The following is a 21,752-nucleotide window of genomic DNA, read 5'->3' as shown; positions in this document are numbered from 1 at the left end:
GATGAACACCTTAGAGGTTCACAATGAGTACTCCTGCAAACCTCTGGCCAATATTTTTCAGACTGAATTTGGATTTTCCGCCCACTGTCTGCGGATGTGACATAATGTGCGCATTGTGTACGTGAAGAAGGGAGTGTGCAGTTCCATTTTTTGGCCATAAGTGGCAGTAGTGATTACAAATTCAATTTTCTGCATTGGGCAGCTTAAAAAAATGCAAATGTGTATTCAACGACCTGTTATCATAATTTTTTGGGCTCAACTCCACCACACTAACACATCGACATGTATTCCTGGGCACTGGGAAACATGTAAATGAAAAAAAAAAAGAACAAACAGACCAACATACCCAAAATTGTAAACTCTGTTGAGTAGCAGTATTAATTCCCAGGTACTGAGAATCAGAACAGAACCGGTTCAAAAGTACCCATTCCTAGAAACATGGCTTGGCATTCTGTTCCTGCTACCGAAGCTGGCTGTGTGTGTTGCATTTTTCATCTGCACAGGATGCCGTGTGATGCCACTCGTCTCCGGCAGACATTTCCCCTATCTACGCAAACTGTTTTGACTTCCTAAGTAAACGTGTCGCGAAAATTGCTTGACTCAACGTTCGATATGATCGTAATTTATCAGAAGTTTAGCACATCTGTATTTCTGTGTTAGTTCAAACAATACGCCTCACTGCTAGTTGCGTCTGTGATTGGCTGACTGTGCGTACCGTAAGTTAACGTTACTTATGCTGAGTGATGAAGGCTATTTTGAATTTAAGAGATGTTAAAATTAAATAAATCACATACATACTTAGTTCTTTTATTTGATGTAAATAAAATAGTCTTCTGACTTTTTACCAGTTAAATAAAAATACAGAAAGCACAAATACTTGATTGGATGGTTGAGGGTGCTGAGGCGGAACTTCCGCCTCCCATCGGAGGCAACAAGGCTAAAAATCGATTAGCTTTCTGGTTCATTCATACACTTGGCAGCACAGAATGACTCCGGAGTGAACAAGGTTGTTTTTACTGTAATGACTTATTTGGCAGATCCAATCAGTGACGTCATTGATTGATCATCATTGATTGATCGCACAAATTGTGACATTGCAGTCGATTACTGATCTTGCATAAAATGCCAAATATCATCTGATCAGGATCCAGGTGATCAGATTGGTGTGTATCCAGATTCAAAGTAACAAAGAAATACTTGAAAATAAAACACTCACCACAACAGGAAGAATCACAGAAATAAGAACATCTAAGGTTGCCATCTGTCCCATAAAATATGGAATCATTCGTTGTTTGGACAATAAATGTTGATTAATGTCCAGTGCACCGAATTACTACACCACATCTGCAAAAGAGAACATTTTTGACTTTCATGTCATAAGAGAGGCAGCAGGCAAACACTGTTCAATTTAATAAACAATTTATTCCTCTGCTCCCTTCCAGGTTACTGCAGCTGAAGTGACACAAGTGTACTACACAATCAAATACAACGTCAGTTACAGTGACAGCGCTGTCTGTGCACATAAACTCAATCAAAAGATTCTACCAAATTCAAAAATTCTTTAAAAATGACTATAGGCAGAACAAAGGAAGAGGCAGTAGTTAAAGATGTTCTTAGTCCAAAAGCAGTGTGTGATGTTCCGAAGATCCTGAAATCAGACATAAACCTTCATTCTTCTTATTGAATGATAGATCAATACTTCAGTCCAGAACACAGGGTCACAAACAAAATGCTTGTTTTCAGTAAGAATGTGGATGAGTCCGCTGATGGGATTGTAGCTCTCATAGATCAGTGGCTGGACAAATTTGGTGTATTAGTTGAATAATTCATAGCATTTAATGCAGACAATACAAATCGGAATTATGGAATTCACAACTATTTATCTAAGAATCTAACAGGCTGCGAAAAGGAAATGCATTGATTTTTTTTATGAAGTATTTTTTGTTGCTGACACTTATCACCAAAACAATTGGTGCCGGCATAAACAGGATGTTGTGATGACTGATGACCCAAGAAAAAGTCATGGCCCACACATGCCCGGCAAGAATGGGGTTAGCCTCGCCGCTAATGGTGAGCTGATAAAACGCCAGCTTCGAACTGCCCCTCGATTTATACCAGCGGCAGCGGGACAAAGTGATTCGTCATCGCCAGAATATGACGTCCAATAATGCACACAGCATAACCCAACCTTAATGTTTGATGCGTGAATGTGTGGAATCCGGCGAGCACACAATTTGCAGCCTTCATACTCAGCACATCTGTGGTTAATATTCTCCCAGACTGTAGGAGGCAGTAAAGAGCGTCAACGGCATATGAACAAAACTTCACCACAATAGAAAATAATTTGAAATATATATATTTTTCCAATAAACTATCAACATCAACAGCTGTGGTGAATAGTCTACAAAAAAATTAACATAAATGAAAACAAAGAATCAGGAGAAAGAAAACATTGCTGTTTACAGCAGTGTTTGCTCGTACACCATGTTTTTTCCTAGTGGACCTTCCATGCAGCTTACAAATTCTCATATGTGCGTGGTATGGAAAATGCGGCCAATGCGGACGCCACATGGAGGAGCGTGGTTGGTGAAATGACATCATTTCACCGCATGGAGTTGGCGTATGGACGTGCCAAGAAACATAAACCAAGCTTAAGGCGACAAAAATTTCTAAACAAGACTATTTAACATCGGGTCAAGTTCATTGTTGATGTTTTTTGTATCTCTTTTTTTTTTAAATGAGAAAAAATGTGCTCTTATGAAAGCCCCCAATTTTAAAATGACCTAAGTGTCTGATTCATGTCTGATGTTTCTAACAAACCAATAGCAATATGTATCAAAATCATTAAGAAATTTTGACGAGTTATGATGAATTTATTGGAGGCAAACAGGTACCTCAATACAAGTGAATAGAAGAGATCGTTGGGGACTCCCAGTTCAAGATGGTGGCTAAGTCTACACAACCAACCGTGTCTTTCTCTTATGTATATCTATAGGCTTCTTTTAAGCATTACGCAACACATTCATCAAATATATTTGTCAAACTGTTGAACATCAACATGTGCAGTACATGCGTGATAGAACATGAATTTAGACAAAATAAAGACAAACAGCTATGTCTATTGTGTCAGGGCACGCGAGCCACACAGGGAGCGATGTTGCTTGCAGCCACTGCTTTCTTCTCACTCACAAATTCGCACATTCAGCTATTTTAATGTTGACATTTTGGACATTACTGGAGAAAAAAAAGAAAATGAATGTAAAGAACGGACCAGAGAACTAAAATGGAAAATAATTTGATGCAGAGTCGTATATATATATAGAGAGTTTGGCCAACTCGGTTTCATGAGGGTAACAAGACGGCGTCCATATGTCATGTGACGAGCAGTTGACCAACCAGTTTGTTGGCCAAACTCTCTATATATACGGCTCTGATTTGACGTAATCGTAGTTTTTTGGGGGGGGTCTTTTATTTTTTATTTTTTTTACTCTTCACAATGGGATAGGGTGGCACTGCCTCCCCTGCCTCCCCTGACGCTACATCACACCTCTTCTGGGCAGCATTCTGTGACACTGGAGTTCAAAACATTCAAAGACATTCTTCTATTTCAAAATGTAAATGTATTGATTAATTGATTGTTAATTCTATCAATTTGTGGCATAATAAAAAAAAGAAGGCATAATTTAGTGAACTGTTTTGCTGTAGCCAGCAGAGGCGCTCTTGATTCACTCAACACATCATCAGTTAATCTAAACTAGCAACATGTTCATCTAAAATAAGAGGCATCCACACTATAAATGGAAAGATTGAAATAACTGACCTGCCATACCACTCTTTGACACCCTTGTGATTGTTTGCACAGAAACAAAAAGCCAGAGCTTGACACATGATAGGAACTTGAAGAATACAAAATGTGCCTTTTGTCAAACAAAGCTTGTAAGAAGCAACAGAAAAACGAGCTGCATGTCCTCCATTGTTATCCCTTTTGTTATCTTCTTAGCTTCGTGAATGTTTCTGTGATGTCATGCTACTGATTGATGGATGCGATTGAATACGACTGTTGTGGTGTTTTCTGTTTTGCTTTTGTTTCAAAGAACTCCTAAATTGGGGTTCTCACAGCTTTAGTCAGTGCAAGGTCGGTGACTCAATGTTCCATATGGCGACGGACTTTGTGGAATGAAAATGACTCTTAAGCGTCCCTACAGTAAGCCAAACTTCTCCCAACGTGTCTGGCTGGTCTCGGCGAACTTGTCTACATCTCCCTTGTTGCTGCATTATGATGTTGTCTGTGGCGTTACACCTGCAGAGAGATGCCACTGCATTGTGAAAGATTGCTCTTCACATGACGATACATTTTGAAGGTCATTTATCTTCAGGTTACTCTTACAAATTCCATCAGATCCTTTTACAGCATTTTTAAAGCCAATGATGAGTAAAAATTATGAGCTACCATGTTTTGGTCAAGTGAAATTAGGTCAAACTGTTGACTATTTTTATATTACATGGGAGTCATTTTGTCAACTTGCCTAATAATCCATAATGTGCTTGCCTTACGTTGTCAGACATGGGAAGAGAGTTGAAGTGTCAATAATTCAGTGGTGGTGGGTGATGCATTTGGTTGAAAATGTCGGTATATGTACAATATGTGTCATTGGCCAGCATTTGTGGCAAGGATTACAGGCAGATTACACAATGTGAGAATTGAACTTGAGAAAATAAAGATGAAAACATATAAACTAGGGGTGTCAGGTGATATATTTTTTTAACCATAATTAATCATATGTCTTCAATAGTTAACTCACGATTAATCACAAATTTTTATATCTGTTCTAAATGTACAATAAATTGTACAATAAAACATTTTTAAGTTAACTTTTCATACTCAACGTAAAAGTGGAAAAAATGTTAAACTAATAGAAATATGGCTGCATCTTTTAGTCATTGATACAGCAATTTCATAATAATTCATAAAATTTAGTTTTGAGTCCTGTACTGTAAAAAACGAGTGATATTGATTTGTGTTTAGGTCAATTTTCTGCCACTAGATGGCATCATTGCATTTGTAAGACATTGGTGACAGCTCAGTGCATTTTTCTTTTCATATTAAGATCTATCTAATCTTTAACATGCAAGTAACTTGTGAAATTCTGCACATTTTTAAAATTATAAAATACAACTTGACCCCAGTCTCCACAAATATATGCATTATTATTAAACTCATAACTGCTAAATGTTGGCGTGGACGTGTCCGCTGCCTTGCGACTGGAATTCCCCCAATACAGGGGCGGTCGTTCAAAAAAATTTGTGGCGTTAAAAGAACTTTATATTAACTCAGAATTAACGCACTCATTTTGACACCGCCATTATGAAGCTTTTTTTTAATTTAAGCTTTTGTATTTTAAACTGACCTTAATGAGTCTAATGAGCCATCCTCAATCTATCTTCCATCATGGTCTTTTCCTATTTGTTCAACAATTGCCTCTTTTTGATAGCCGTGTTGAACAACTTGAAAGATAGCAAACAAGCAGCTTTCTCTTCATATTGAGTAGCATGGCATGTTACATAAGGCTTAAGCAGGAGGCGCACTGGCGATGATAGCAGGCAAAGCAGGCCGCTCCTTCTCTTTGTGCTTCATTATCTGTGCCTGCCTCCACCTTTCTAATCACAAACCTGGATCAGGTCTGCTGGGGTGACGTTGCTTTGACGTCAGATCAGGTCAAAGCTTTTTTTGCGATATGTCATTGCCAAAGCGAGGTCTGGCAGAGCGAGGACGCAGCAGCCCCAGCAGGTCGATTTACGGGCACATAAAATGGCCGGCATGCAACTTTAGCTCCACCGTGATGCAGCTGAGCTCAGTAAAAACATTAAACCTGGAGGACGAAAAGTCCTGATGGTTTTTCTAATAAGTAAAATCTAAGTAAATTAGCTATGTGCTGATTTGATTGACTGGATGACTTGAGTTATTGGCCATCAACCAATACTAACATCAATATGTTGTTTCGATTTTTAATGAGGGTTTTTTTTCTGTATTCCTCTTTTGGCAATACCTTAGTGTTTCCCCAAACTTCTGAACAGTAATTTAAATATGCTTACTGACAATTCTGAGCTTATGTCATAAGTCAAAATGGCGGTTTAATGCTGCATTCGAGGACAACAGGAAGTGTACACGGTGTAATGAACGGTGGCTGATCAGCCATGGACGGTGCAGCGGGACAGCAAAAACGGGAGAGCAACTGGATGTCCACAGGTTCACTTTTATTAAAAAGAAAAACAAAACAAAACAGTGGGCTAGGAGTGGGCTAGACGCCACCGCGTGTTACAATAATTGGGCCTCTCCGGCTGCAAAACATTCACAGCCCAAAAAACGAAAAAGCGCTGAACATGCCCACAGAAACAAAGAGGCGCCATCCCATGGCGCGGTGCCACACTGCAGATTATTTGAGATTGGTTGTGAATGAATTCAGAGTCGGGCCTATCATTTGTAAAGTTTGCTTGTCACCAGTTTTGTAGATTGGAATGCTTTTTGCAGTTTTCATTTTATTCAGAAAATGGCCAATTTGAAATGATGAATTGGCAATGTAAGTGGTGTGAATTCTGTTAGTAGAGAATACTACTGTTTTTTTTTTTCTTAAAGGTGTATTGTATAGTTTAAAATGTTAATATTAAAGCTTTTTCTACATCATGCATGCTCAACCAAGTAAAGTCAAGTCAAGTTAATATAGCCCTTAATCACAAACGAGTCTCAAAGGGCTTCACATGCCCACAGTTAACAAATATTAACGACATCCCCTGATGAAATCACAAGAGAGCAAGGAAAAACTTTTAAAAAACATGAGTGGAAAAATAAGAAACCTTGAGAAGGGACCGCAAATGTGGTAATCCCCCTTTGTAATAATAAACAATATTAACTATCCATCCATCCATCCATTTACTACCGCTTATCCGGGGTCGGGTCGCGGGGGTAGCAGCTTTAGCAGGGAAGCCCATACTTGACTCTCCCCAGCCACTTCAACCAGCTCCTCCGACGTGATCCCAAGGCATTCCCAGGCCAGCCGAGAGACATAGTCTGTCCAGCGTGTCAGCGATCCGCCTGTCGATCTCTCGCTCCAGTCAGCCCTCACTCCAGAACAAGACTCCAAGATACTTGAACTCCTCCACTTGGGGGCAGGATCTCATCCACGACCCGGAGAGAGCACGCCACCCTTTCCCGACTGAGGACCATGGTCTCGGATTGGAAGGTGCTGATCTTCATCCCAATTGCTTCACACTCAGCTGCGAACCGCTCCAGTGAGAGTTGGATATCAAGGCTTGATGAAGCCAACAGTACCACATCATCTGCAAAAAGCAGAGATGCAATACTGAGGCCACCAAACTAGAACCCCTCAAAGCTTCGGCTGCGCCTAGAAATTCACAAGTTAATTCATAAGTCCATAAAAGTTATGAACAAAATCGGTGACAAAGGGTGAAGAGTCCAACCCTCACTGGGAACGAATCAGACTTACTGCCGGCAATGCGGAACAAATTCTGACTTCAGTGGTGCAGGGACAGAATAGCCCGTATCAGGGTGCTCGGTACCCCTGTACTCCTGAAGCACTCCCCACAGGACTCCCTGAGGGACATGGTCAAACGTCTTCTCCAAATCCACAAAACACACAATATTAACTAGAATAGTGTGAAAGTCCATTTAAGAAGATGAAGCGCTGCAAGAAGACGTTGTCAGGGAAGTGGGTCCTCATCCAAACCCAGCCCGGAAGGTCAGGGCAGCTATCTCCATGGCAGCAACTCCAAGGTGATGGTCCACCCCAGATCTCGTCCCAGTCAACCAGCGCAGAACCGGTAAAGCAGCATCCAAATCGGTCCTTGACACCTAACTCCCTCTCCAAGCTGTGAAGAAGGGAGGGAAAGTAAGCAGCGGCAGTCACCAGGTCCACATAATTCAGCCAAATGCAAGAGTATAAAAATGAGTCTTAAGATGCGGTTTAAATGTTTCTACAGTGGTAGTGGCTCCTCCAAAGTTAGGGCATTCCAGAGCACTGGAGCCCGAATCGAAAAATGCTCTTGAACCCGCTGACTTCTTTTTGGCTCTAGGGATGACCATAAGACCAGCGTGTTGCGAATGAAGGTTCCGTGTCGGAACGTTGGTACTATTAAATTGAGGAGATAGGAAGGCGCTAAGCCATGTAATATTTCATATGTGAGTAACAAAACCTTGAAATCGTATCTCAAGTGGACCGGAAGCCAATGCAAGTTGGCTAGTATCGGGGTAATATGATCAAACTTTCTTTTCCGCGTCAAAAGTCTAGCTACAAAAAGCCCTGACTTTTAACTGTGACTGCGCCTATCAACTTGTATCTTCCCATCAGAGTGGAGTGTTTGGTTTCTTGGGGGTGGGAGGGGTGGAGTATGACGTCATGCTCGTCCCCGTGGAAATTTAGTTGTAGTGTACAACATCATTGGGTTGGAAACTGAAAAAACAACAAGAAGAGGCGACGAGCACAGCAAAATCCAGCTCAGACTCCAAAAAACAGCAAAAAACAAAATAGTTTATTTGAGCGCACATACTCGGCTGATACAGCTTCTGACATTAAGAGGTCGCAGGGCCATTTTGCAACAAGCTCTTTTTCCCAGTGTTTTCAATAGGTTTGTGAATAATGATGAAACTTATTATAATGCTAATTGCTGCAAAACGGGAACAGATACAAAATACATTTTTTTCTGATGAAAGAAGAGACTCTAATCTTTCTTTTGGTAGGTTCCATGTTTTTATAGCAATAGAACACAATATTCTGTGGACCTTGCAAAATCACTCAAAATCCAGTAAAACAGCAGGAAGCAAACGGGGTTGCTTCAGTGAAAGTGGCTGGGAGTTAACTAAATGTGTCCATGTGTGCTCTTTTCTTTGGCTTGAGCACCTGCCCCCAATAATGTCAATGCACATGCATGTGGGTTGTGGAATTTGCTTGCATGATAATTTGCTTCAGAAGGCATCGCTCTATTTATCATATTGTGAGAGCAAATGGTCATTTAGACGTGATATATTTTGATGGCGTCACTTTCCAGCTGGCAGGAATAGGGGCCCATCATCTCACTTCCGATCATGTCAGCCCAAAACTTTATTCTGCACCCCTTCTACTGATGTTGTAGCATTGTTGGGACTCGGTGACTGCACAGCAACCATCCAACACTTTGCCCATCTAGACCAAGTAGTGTTGTAATCATCAGAAAATGAAATTTTTTGAAAATTAGTTTGCATGTATTTCTGAGCTCACTGCAAACATTGTGTGTATGTGGAGCCATACAACACATCAACCAATAAGGGAGCAGGTGGCGAGGATTTATTGAATATTCACCAGGAGCCACCCGAGTGTAGCTGATGAGATGATGCAGCCACGCTTAATGGCGGCCGCTTCTTTTGGCTGCTCCCACCCCCTCCCTTGCCTCTCGTCATCTTCTGGCTGGCTGTTGCCTGCCTTTGCGGCCGTCCTCCTTCCTTGGCCTGCTGCTGCCGCCTGCTTCATTCACTCGCCATCTTAGCCGGCACCCCCTTATGAAATTTTCAGCAGCTTTGCAGCACTTAAGTCATGCGTTACAGAGTGGGGGAAAGACTTGATACATACATGGCAGCTGTGTCCATGATTATGCGTGTGTTTATGTGTGCCCGTGCTCGTGTGTGTGTGTGCGAGTGAGAGACAGTGAGGGACATGCACTCAACATGCGTGTTTATGTTAAACAACAAATGCCATCAAAACAGCAATTCAAATGTGGGGAAGATCAGGCAATTAACACATTAGATCTATGCCAGGTATAGGCAAACTACGCCCCACCACATTGGGCTTTTGTATCCGACTGCCTGTAATGAAAGCATTCACATTATTTATATATATATTTTTTAAACTGCAATGCTTAGTGATTTCACTGGATGTTGTACCCCATACCCAGTTAACATTTGCTGTTGTTTGCTCTATCCACAATATTGGGTGAATTTTCACCTCATATGAGGCAAATTCTCTCATCCACGCTTAAAGTTGTACTCAACTTCTTTTTTTCTATCTGATAATCTGTATTAACTGGTGTCTACTAATGCTGTTTACATGTCCTGGTCATTATTTTGACATTTTAGTGCATGTTTGGTGAAAGCTTGAATTTGGGGCAAAAACAGTGTGTTTGGTGCCATCTTAACACTTGGATAAACACAATTTGACTGTTTGTTCTCTCATTACACGAGAAGTGGCCGTCACATGAGGAATATGACAGTCGCTAGGGATGGGTACCTTTTACGTTTGAACCGGTACTGTTCCAATTCTTGGTACCTGTGGAATCGATACTGGTACTCAACGGTACCAATTTTTGGTACTTGTTTACTCTCTCTCTCTCTCTCTCTCTCTTTAAATTGTATTCATTTATTTGGGTGGCAATACATGTTCATCATTGTTTATTTAACAGTAAAATGTTTTTGTTTTTTTAAATCAATATAACAATTACTTTTCAAGATATAAAATTTTACAAATTTAAAATGTAAAACAAATGAGCCAGCGAGGAATAGTAAAAATACAGGTATAACATTTTACAACTACTGAAGTATAATTAATACACATAAATTAACATTACAAAAACAAAGTGTGAAGCAAAGTTCTGGAACAAGTTAAACAGTAAATATTAATAATTGATGTTATCTTCGTTTCTTGTGCAGTAAAGCCCGAGTTTGAAGTTTGAACTCCCATAGGACTCAAATATAGCAAACAAAAAACCCAAAAAAACTTCAGTGGGGGAAGACAGACCACTCAGTTTTGGTGCGGGCGACGTGGGTGCTCGCGAGGGCCGCCGCCGCCGCCACCTCCCTTGCAGCCATGCACTGATTGCGGGGAACCGAGGAGATTGCCAGCCTACGCCCGGCGCGGAGGCTGTTATACTTCATCAACTGTATTCGTTTGGCTTGGTGCTGCAAAAATCTCGATCGTTAGCAAACCCGGAAATGTATTCTTAGCGTGTGAAATCCTGGGCGAGTGGGTGACGTCAGTACGCTGGTGTACGTAAATGTTGCGTCAACTGTTTGACTCGCACAAAGTCACAACTTAGAAAGACGTGTTTTGAAAAGTGCCGACCCAAATCGGTCCATACCACAAAAAGTACCGTCTTCGGTACCCAACGCTAGTACCGCCACCCACTGGCTCATTCTCGTACACGCCTCCTTAAACACTTTCTTCGTGAGTTGCTGCTGTCAATCACACGCCCAAACCTCTTCCCATTCGCAACCCAACGGTCCTCCAGGCAACACCCCCTTTGAGCGCCGACTTCAAATCTTAGTGAGGTGAGATAGTGAGATCTTTACGGACTTTCAATGTGCGGCGAATCTCGTGTCTAGGCCCGTCTTTAAAATACATTTCACACGTCAAATGTGAAGTTGACTTTTGTATGGATCTGGAAGTTATACTGATCGCCATCAGTGATGTGCACGGCTCATCTAACAGGCTACTTTGAAGGACCATGTGTTTTATTCTCTATTTAATTTAATATTTACTATAATAAAAGTAATTCAGAGTATCTTGCTCATGACTGAATGCGTATTTGGAGCTGTTCCATTCGTTGAAATTTGAAAAACAAGCAAGCGGGCTGTTGTTTAAGCGTTGCTTTCCCCCGCACACGCGAGCGTGGCACTTCTGTGGATTTCACGACCAGCAAATGTCAAATCAAAACAAATGGTTCAAAATCGAACTCAAATTTTCCACCATTAGAATGACTGTAGTTGTTGGGAGCTGCTTTCAGACAAATTCAAGACATCAGCAGCCGCTTGTCGTGATACAGCCATCAGGCGTGGAGCACGGAATAAGTTCATTCTATCAAAACGTGCAATATAAGTTTGAAGAGGTGCTATTCCTCAGTACAGTATCCTGAGTGTGCAGGAGGAAAGATGCTTAAGTCTCTGGGAAAATACGCACACCACTAAGTTTGACAGGGGACACCCTCATTTAAATATTGTGTACAATTTATGAAGGTGCGTAATCTGCACAGCCAAAAAAGTGCACAGCCAAAAAAGTGCACAGCCAAAAAAGTGCACAGCCAAAAAAGTGCACAGCTGCGCGCCTTTTCTGAATTAAGCACATGAGAGAATATGCCCGTAATTCACCTTTCAAGATGATGTCTTGCAGCAACAGCGTTGAGGCCTTCTGTATATTAAACAAATAAAATTTACCCATACGTGCCACATGTTAATCAAATTATCCCCCCCAAGTACAATCAATATGTTTTATTTGCCAAGAAACTGTAGCGATTCCCCAAGAGTACACTTTTCCAGTAAACATGCAAACTTCTCTAATAGTGTCAATGCAAGAATGGCTAGTTATTGCTTGAGAGTTGTTTGCAGTAAAACCTCACCGACAAATTTATATTCAAGAGTTGAGGATTAAGCCACGATATTTAGCATTCAAATTGAAAATTGAAAAACGAGGCCAATTTGCCATTTTGCTGCAGATTTTAGCCAGAAACACAAAGAAGACACACAATTTGCTTTTGTTGGCCACATGAAATTATGTGACGCCTGTGCACTATAGGAAGAAAGTGAGTGAGTGAGTGAGTGAGTGAGTGAGAAATATAATAAAGAGATTGGTATTCATTTCTGTAATGTCATTTAATTATTATTATTTTATTTATTTTATTTTTTCTTAAATGTAATTTACATTTGTATATGAACATTGTATTTTATTGTGATTTGTATTGAAAATTAATTGTTGATTGTTGCCAAGTTTGCATGTCTTATTGCTTCATTCAAAAAATAAAAATAAATGAATAAATAAATAGATACATAATTGATAAAAAAAATAGATAAATGGATTGGTAAAAAGAAAAGGAAGTAATAAGTAGATTAGGTGTTGCTGTTATTGACAGCACCTGTGGAAGCATGGGCACCCGTTTCAAGGAAAAAGTGATAAAGGAACAAAAGTGATAAGGGAACAATGAATCTATAGTAGCAGTGTTGTTGCCTGCGGTACTGGAAGCAGGACCACCTGTCAGCTAATAGGGAAGTGAGGCGAAACAAATCAGAGTGTATGTGTAATAAACAGTATTGGTTGCATCACATTTGTTGGTTGCAGGCTAATACGATAAACATATGTAACACAAGAAAAACACTTAAACATGCTAGTAATGTTGGGCGGTATTCAAATTTTGACACGGTTTTACCGTCTTCTCATCACACTGTGGTGTACGGTAATACCGTCACTAATTTTAGACTTATTTTGTAGCTTGCACCGACCACTGCAAGTCTGTCTAGTTAATGGTCGCTAATCGTGTCAATGTCAGCAAACGAATTCCGGTTGGCTTCATAACTTAATATGAAGTATTTCAGCATTACAGAAGCTAGCAACAACACTTTAATGACAATTCCACTCAGGGTCAAGTTCACTTTTGCAGCAGTTAACGATGGATGAGTTCTGAGATATTTCAATCTCTAGCCATTACTGTCTTCATGAAGATTTTGCATACAGCCGCATCGGCATTTGCTGGCTTGTTTTCTGCCATCAGGCCTGAAACCAAAATGATGCCAAATTGCAGCAGTTGAATTTTTTGGGGGGACCAATGCACTTGAGTCATGAGCTGCCTGACTGTCCATCTTGCCTCATTACGTCCTATGGACAGTCATGTGACTAGTCCATCCAATTGTTTAGAATTTTTTAAGCGAATTTACTAAAAATGCGCAAAACGGACATGCAACTTACACCCGTTTCCATCTGTTCTTCTTTTGCGATTGTTGAGAAGGGACTCTGCTGCTGTAGGTGGAGGTATACACCATAGAGATGTGATCCACCAGTAATTTAAAAGAAGAAGAAGACCAGGAAGCGACTGCGCCGTGCGATGACGTCGTATGAGTTGTTTTTTTTGTAATTCTTGATAAACCGTAGCGTTTATTTGCCGTTTTCCATCTAAAATAGCATTAATATTCACTTCTTTAATTAAATCCAAAAAGATTTAAGATTTAAAAACATACCTTACTCTATCGTCCCACATTGCTTTGGGACTACAAACGTACGTGTGACGTAATATCCAGTCAAAACGTGCGACGTGTATCCGGTCTTGCCAGCGGTTATTAGCAAAACCTGTTTTCATAGCCAAAATTCGTAGTTTCCTTTTTTCGATATGCTTCAAAATCCACCCCCTCTAAGCGTAAAAACGTTTCTGTGAATTTTGGGCTTTTAAAAAAATAATAATTTCTAGCGTTTCCATGCATTCAGTTTTATTATATAACCAACTACTGTCATGTCATTCCCCATGCAGTTACAAGAAACATTATAGCCTACTATTGGTTTTAATTATTTTTTTACAATATTAAGTTGAAAACACAACTACGCATTTATATGTGCTATCAAAATATTATATTTAATATGATATTAGGTCCTTCTGTGCTGCAGTTTTTTTTTTAAATGACGGTACTGAAAGTGACACTGTTGCTATTTTTAGACACCGCAAGATACCGTAATACTGCCCAACCCTACATGCTAGGTGCATATTGCGAAATAATTCGCAACTGGCCAATGCTCAAGTGCATTTTGGGTGCTACACTGCACTTGTGGTAAGGGAGCGGAAGATCTCATTGACCTGATTGGACCGCCTCTAACTGTCAGTCAAATTTATATCAACGTGACTACAATGAAGATGCTCCAAATTCGGCCTTGAGATATTGATGTACCAGTTTGCTTTGTGTACACTTGATTTGGTTTTGGCTGTGAATGCACAGATGACTTGAATCATGTGACGCACGCACGCACATTCACACACTTTGCCCTGGGGTTAATGTAGCGAGGGAGACCTCGTTAAAGCACGCTCGGCCATATCACTTGTGCAAATGCAGTGTCTCATTAAACTTTTATGCTCTTTGCCATGTTTTATTTAAACAATTATGAAGTTATCCACAGGAAGAGGCTTGCCAGCTTCTTTTGGTTTCTCAAAAAGCAAGCAAAGAATGACAGCAGCTAAACAAAACACACAAACACATGCACACAAATATTCAGTAGGAAAGGGAGGGACAACATGTGATCAATCAGGGCTGCTGCATTCATAGGGTAACATACTAATAATAGAAACATCCTGGCAGCCATTTGTCTTTGTTCCAATGTGTTTTACTTAACAAAATGACAGAACATCCTGGCTATTTCTGCAATAGCTCATATCATTTTGTATGTAGCATATTCCAGCGGAATACATTGGTTTTATTGTCACACATGGTTTCATGCACATGTTCGCATTTCTAACTTCAGAACTTAAATGGACGAAATATGGTATTAAGAAGTGCAGCACTAATTGTGCTTTTGTGTGTATTCCAATGCATGAGACAATGGGTCAATGCATTTTAAGTTGCTCTTCAAATCAAATGTGCTGTTTACTGATACATATTTTCTCTCCCTCTGTTCTTCTCTCCACAGACATTTATAGTGCTAAATAGGGGGAAGACAATCTTCCGTTTCAGTGCCACACCTGCCTTGTACTTCATAAGTCCTTTTAATCTGGTTAGGCAAATAGCTATTAAAATTTTGATACATTCATATCCTTTTTATATGCTGCTGCCTGTGTGCATTATTTATGATGATCTGTCCTATGTGTTTCACACGAAGAATAGGCAGTGGACACTCATGGGAAGAGAAGTGAATAACAGACAGCTTTATAATCTGCCAGTAGGAACAAGCAAGTTATTTTGCTGACTTCAGTTTGAGCTGCATTTGTAGATCTTGTAGTTATGATGTGGAACATTAACATTCATTACTACCTGTATTACTTGCATCTGTTGATATATGGCCCTAAATGTTTTAATGAGTCAATTTCTCACAACGATTTTTGACAACAGATTTTTAAATTGTGACAGACCCCACACATGACAAGGAAGACATCAAAGGACTGATATTGTTTATCATTCTGATTCCTTATTGATTCTCCTTTTGAGACTTTTATACGGCTTTTATATTTTCTGATCAATGTAAAACAATATGGGGATGAAATTGTATGAGGACTCTTGTATATTGGATCATTGCAACTTGAAACAGTAACACAACTTGAAGCACGGATGTTATTGAGTCTAGCTAGTCAATATATGATTCATGCTATTTTATTTTGTGTACTGATGGGGAAATAACCTTTTGAATAACTCAATTATATGTAAATAATACCAAAATGTTAATAACAAGGTTTTAAAAAGTTTCATTATGTTTGTCATTTCCTCCTTCAATTACCGTTTTTCCCCTTAACCTACTGCTCACTCTTTTCAGCATGATCATTATGTGTACTATTTTGACCAACTGTATATTCATGACCTTTAGTGATCCTCCCGAGTGGTCAAAACAAGTAGAGTAAGTACATCTTTCAATATTATCTCTCTCAAAATGATCATGTTTAAACTTTGTGCCTCAAGTCTAGTGCTACTGTATGCTTTGCATGTGTTAACTTAGCTAGATTGTTGTTATTTGATATGTTGTGAATTGAATTGACCCTGTCGATACCATTGTCTTTCAGGTACACATTCACAGGAATTTATACATTTGAGTCTCTTGTAAAAATCACGGCACGAGGATTCTGTATAGATGGCTTTACATTCCTCCGAGACCCATGGAACTGGCTGGACTTTATGGTCATCTCCATGGCGTAAGTATTTCTCTCTTATGTTACCACTTGGAGATTTCTACTGAAAGAAGCCTACATGATGCAATTGGTGGTGTTGAGAAGTGTGGGCAGAGAAAGTATAGTGGAACTTTGAAGTTTGACCACAATCTCTTCCCAAATGACAAAAAGACTTCCATTTTGTTTATTTCAAACTACGTTTGCTTTTGAGAGCAATTATATATGTGATAATTTATTCCATAGTCAAACTGTCACAATAATAAAGCCAGTTTTTTTGTTTTTGTTTTTAACTATACAAGCAATATTTTAATGTAATTGTCATCGAAATAGAACCAGAAGAAAATGAGTTTAACATTCATATTAAAAAACAATAAAAAAACGCAATTAGAAGTGCTCATAACCATTGTCACACAAGCATCGAATGAAGCCAACCACTCGTTATGTAAATAGGGTGGCCACTTCCATAAGGCCAAGGACACATTTTTAAAAATGAATAAGTGTTCCCTCGCTATAACGCGGTTCACTTTTCACGGCCTCGCTGTTTCGCTGTTTTTTTAGTGCAATTTTGCATGCCTTTTTTTAAATATTTTTTTTACTGTAATGTACCTATTATATAAAATTTATGAAGGTTTGAACATTGAGAATGTTTAAACAAGAGAGAAATGTGAGAAAATGTAAATGCCTCGATGGCAAAGGTGTATAAACTGTGTGGTTAGGGGTTTTAGAGCCCTAAAACATTTATAATAAATGTAAAACATAAAGCTATAATTACTTTGCGGATTTCATTTATTGCGAGTATTTTTTGGTACCTAACCCCAGCGTAAAACGAGGGAACACTGTACATCAGACTCGTGGTGTATTTTCAAGTTTGCATAGATTATAGATCATGTTTGTGTAACTAAATGGTAAAAAATATCATTTGAAAGTCAAACTTCTTTTTGACAATTTATTTTCGTTTCCAGTAGCCTACCATGTTTTTAACTAATTAAGGCCGGGACCGCGCGATCGCACTTCTACAGTTGAAGCCGGGAGCGCTCCAAAACTCTTCTCCCTTTAATGGGTTAAACCACTAAGCAGTGACATGCTTCTGTAAAAGTGCAACGTGCCACAAAACACAACTTATTTTGAAAAGCAAATAAAAAGGAGAAAATGTCTTCAATGATGACGCACCTGCTTGCACCTGCTACCTCTTGCTTTAAGCTTCTCCGTCTCCGCGTGACATTCTGACTGCGTTGCCCTGACTGCTCACGTCCACATCACACCGGCAAAGCGTGCAGAAACAGTGAAATCAGTCTCGACTGCTTTTAACCAGGAAGTTGTGCTCTTTTGTCCATTCAATATTGAAAGATGTCCAGCGTTTTGACATTTTCGCTAGCGCTGCCTTTTTTTGCTTGCTAGCGAGCTACAGTCAAAGAACACGGGGATGAAATGACGTAATCAGATAGCCACACATGGAGCTTTGTTTACATTTATTGAAGCAATGATATATGAGAATTTCTCACTCTTGGCTAATTCCAGACCAGTTGACAAACATGGGCAGGAGGCGGGCCGGCGGGGCTGATGTTGGGTCACATAAGTCAACGCGGCTGAAAAGGTGGACAAACCAGCGACAGACACGTAACTGAAAATTAGGACTGTCTGCCCTAATTCCAGACGTCTGGCCACCCTAGATATAAACTAAACACTATCCGTTTCTCAATATGCCTTTTTATCCATACTTACGTGCTTGTGATCTCGTGAAACGTCATCAGTCGCGGCCCAAGTACTGTTCCAATTGAAAGTAAGCAAAAGCAAAAGCAAGAATGGACGGAATACCCAGATGTTGTTCTTACTGCAAGCTTCCTGGTTCTAAAGCATTCCCGTAACTGTGTACCACATGACTAGATGTTATATAATTATGAGTAATATATTAAAGAAGTATCATTTTAAATTATACAAAGGATTTATCCAATTTAGGATTACATAAAAAAATAAAATTCTGGAAAGACGCCGATGTGAGTTGCAGGTTTTGTTCTGATTCTCCTGAAATTGTGGTACATCTATAAAAATTACCTTTGAATGTGTGTGTATATAGTAAATCATATTTAATATATACTTATATATGATATTGTAAATTGCAGTTGTTAAACTAAGTTGTGTAAAAAAGCACTACATTTAATAAAGTTGTACTTTTACACGTTAAATTACTATTTCCACTCATAAATCGGGAGGATACAAACGTGATGCTCCCTTGACAGCTGACTAGCTAGCACTACTTTATCAGTGCTACTTCTTGTCAAATATTACAAATGGATTTACTCAAATGTGCCACACCACTCATGGAAAATCCAAATCAAATCAATTTGCTCGATATTAGCCAACAACAGAGGAACAAGTAGTAGCAAACTACCAGGATAGCAGCACTTAAATATCACCCTAATTGTTTCATGCTGGCTGAAATGTGGCCTAGTGAGGCATGCTAACAGCTGATGCCAGATGATGATGTCATGTATAATGACTGTTCGTAAAGTTTTGGGGAGTTTCAACTTCAAGGTACTGTTGTACTGTATGCTTTGACTGACAACTCATCTTCTGTGTTTCCTTCATTGTTGCTGAGAAACATCACTAGCATTTCTCTTTGGGACTTCAAGGTTTCCACTCGACTCACCGTGTCGCCTCGGACACACACATTTATTTTTTTCAACCCTTCTTGTATTATGTGAACTTTTCTTCCCTGGCCAGTATATCTACCATACATCACACTGTAGGGTGTCCCAAACAATGTTGGATATTTAACACACTGGAATGAATAATGTCAGCCAGACTTAGCTTTAAACTAAAATGGAATTCTTCGTAAAATGCTGCTTTAAAGGGGAGTTTGCAATGTTTGCAATATTTGAGCCTCACTTCGGTAATCACCATTCCCCCGAGTCTCTGAGCAAAGCCACGCCCCTCACTAACGAGCACCAGCCAAATTCGCAAACATGACCATTCATAAAGACCTGCGATTGTAAAAGTCTGGAATCTTAACGAATAGCCTCCAAAAAGGCATTCACAGCTTCAACAAAATAGCTGTACTAAGCAATACTAAATTAGCATTAGCAATATAAACATGTTCATATTGGCCACAGCTGCTATTGTGGCAAGCTTTCCCACTGCGCAGACACGCGTTTGACCGCGTGTTGGTATTTTCACAGATGCGTGCAATGCGGTGCATTTATAAAATGAGTTGTCCCCAATTGAAGTGACACTGTAAATTCCTTATAAATACAGCACACGAGACACACGGATAGTCTTTGACATGGTGGAAGAATACATTTATTTTATTTAAGTCTGGCGGGAGGTCGAATTGCACAAAGTACATTCTTTTCCCCACAGATGATTTTCATTATTTACTACTGTCAGCTCATACTGACTTTTAACAAATGTTAAATCAAGATTAGCTTTTGTTTTGTTTTTAATTGCAAACTCCCCTTTAAGTTGAAATGGAATACAAAGATAGTTTTTGTCACCTGATATGACTATAACTTACGCCGTTTTGAAAACAAGAGCTGATGAAACATTATATCATGTTGGTTGTATATATTCCATGCCATTTTTTGTGCACATAGATATTGATAAGACAGGCCAATCACAGCACAGCATAGAACCGAGGTCCAACACATGTGACTTGATAGTTTACAATGGATAATTTTTTTCTCTTCTAAAAGGAAATTATGGTTAAAAAATGTGCTTGGGGAACTTGCAGCAGCACAAATTATTGAGAGAGGTTGACAGTATTTTTTTGTTGTGTACCTAAATCTACTGTGTGGAAATTAATGGCATGCTTCTTATGTTTTTTTTTTTGTGTGGTCAAGATTAGTGACTACATGCTTAGCTACGTGTTCAGCTAAACTCAGCTTGCTAAACTAATCTAGTTTAGTGCTCCTAGTTGCAACATTTGTATAGATGTGTTGATTTTTGCATTTGAATTACCGCAATAGTAAAAGGGAATAGGTACAGTGTTGGAGGGATTAGCTTTTGTTCACTTTGGCTCAGCCATCTGTATGCGTTAGCGTCAAACCTTCAAAGGCATGCTGCTTAAATGTCCTCATCCAAGAATTAGGTAATATTTCTCTAGGGTGGAAGTGTCACACTGAAAACGACAAAGCAGCAGTTGCCAGGGGGAGGTGGATGTTAGTGAAAGGTCAACTGAAGGCATGTCTGCTGGGATACATTGTGCTCGACTGTGCATTTTGTACACTTTATATATGAGTACACAGTGGTGCCTTGACTTACGATTTTCATTTCATACACAACCGCGCTTGTAACTCAAAATGCTCCTATCTCAAATCATCTTTCTCTATTGAAATGAACAGAAATGCCTTTTATCCACTCCATCACCTTTAAAAACACCAATGCCAATTTGATGATTAAACACAGAAGACAATAGCTAATCAGCTACTAAGCTAATAAAGTAATTATGTTTGTTTCATCATAGTTTTAACGTTTTTCAAGACAAAAACTCTGCCCAGCGACTGCTCGTATCTTACAAAACTCGTAAGTGGAAGTACCACTGTATAGCTATCGATCCTTTCACCTGTACACTTTTCTTGTGCTTATGTGTGCACATAAAAATAACCAGCTGTTGTAACTGTGGTTTGATCCTGCAGGTATATAACAGAGTTTGTAAACCTAGGCAATGTCTCAGCCCTGCGCACGTTCAGGGTATTGAGGGCATTGAAAACTATTTCTGTCATTCCAGGTAAGCTAGGATTGGGCAGGGTGGTGGCTGGGGGGGCGAATGGGCGGGGTCGGTGTTCGGTGTGTGTCCTCCTTTCTTTCTTTACCTTCCACCCTTCTCCTCCGTGGACAGGCTCTGTGAGTGGCGTCGTTCTTCCTCCTGGTGCGCTGGTGTTGTGCTCTTGCCGTGTTTGGTTTTGGTCATCGTGTGTGTTCTGTGTGTGATCCTTCCCCTGTTCCAGATATGTAACAGAGTTTGTGGACCTGGGCAATGTATCTGCGCTGAGAACGTTCAGAGTTCTCCGAGCATTGAAAACTATCTCTGTCATTCCAGGTGAGACTCCGTTTAAACACTAAGGCTGATCTTCCCACCCTTTCTTTTCTACTCACTATGATTACAATTATGATTTTGAAGCAGCAGCAAAAACAATTGGAGACAGCCATTTTTTTTA

The 21,752-nt window shown here is 39.7% G+C and overlaps 1 protein-coding gene across 5 annotated transcripts in view; it reads left to right on the top strand.

Annotated features, from left to right (window-relative positions):
- scn8aa (sodium channel, voltage gated, type VIII, alpha subunit a) overlaps positions 1-21,752 on the top strand; it is an 87,864-nt gene that overhangs the window by 8,038 nt on the left and 58,074 nt on the right. For 3 of the 5 annotated variants that reach the window (XM_086067386.1, XM_086067383.1, XM_086067384.1), the window contains exons 3-6: positions 15,414-15,532; positions 16,242-16,331; positions 16,495-16,623; positions 21,543-21,634. In XM_086067386.1, the coding sequence (XP_085923512.1) occupies positions 15,414-15,532; positions 16,242-16,331; positions 16,495-16,623; positions 21,543-21,634 (430 nt within the window). Of the gene's footprint in view, positions 1-15,413; positions 15,533-16,241; positions 16,332-16,494; positions 16,624-21,230; positions 21,323-21,542; positions 21,635-21,752 lie in introns of all 5 variants that reach the window. The other 2 variants (XM_086067387.1, XM_086067385.1) reach the window with 1 other exon arrangement.

Source organism: Leptonotus elevatus, chromosome 2 (genome assembly GCF_054856555.1).
Source record: "Leptonotus elevatus isolate MCC_2025b chromosome 2, RoL_Lele_1.0, whole genome shotgun sequence".
Lineage (NCBI taxonomy): Eukaryota > Metazoa > Chordata > Actinopteri > Syngnathiformes > Syngnathidae > Leptonotus > Leptonotus elevatus.
This window is presented reverse-complemented; position numbering and strand designations above follow the sequence as displayed.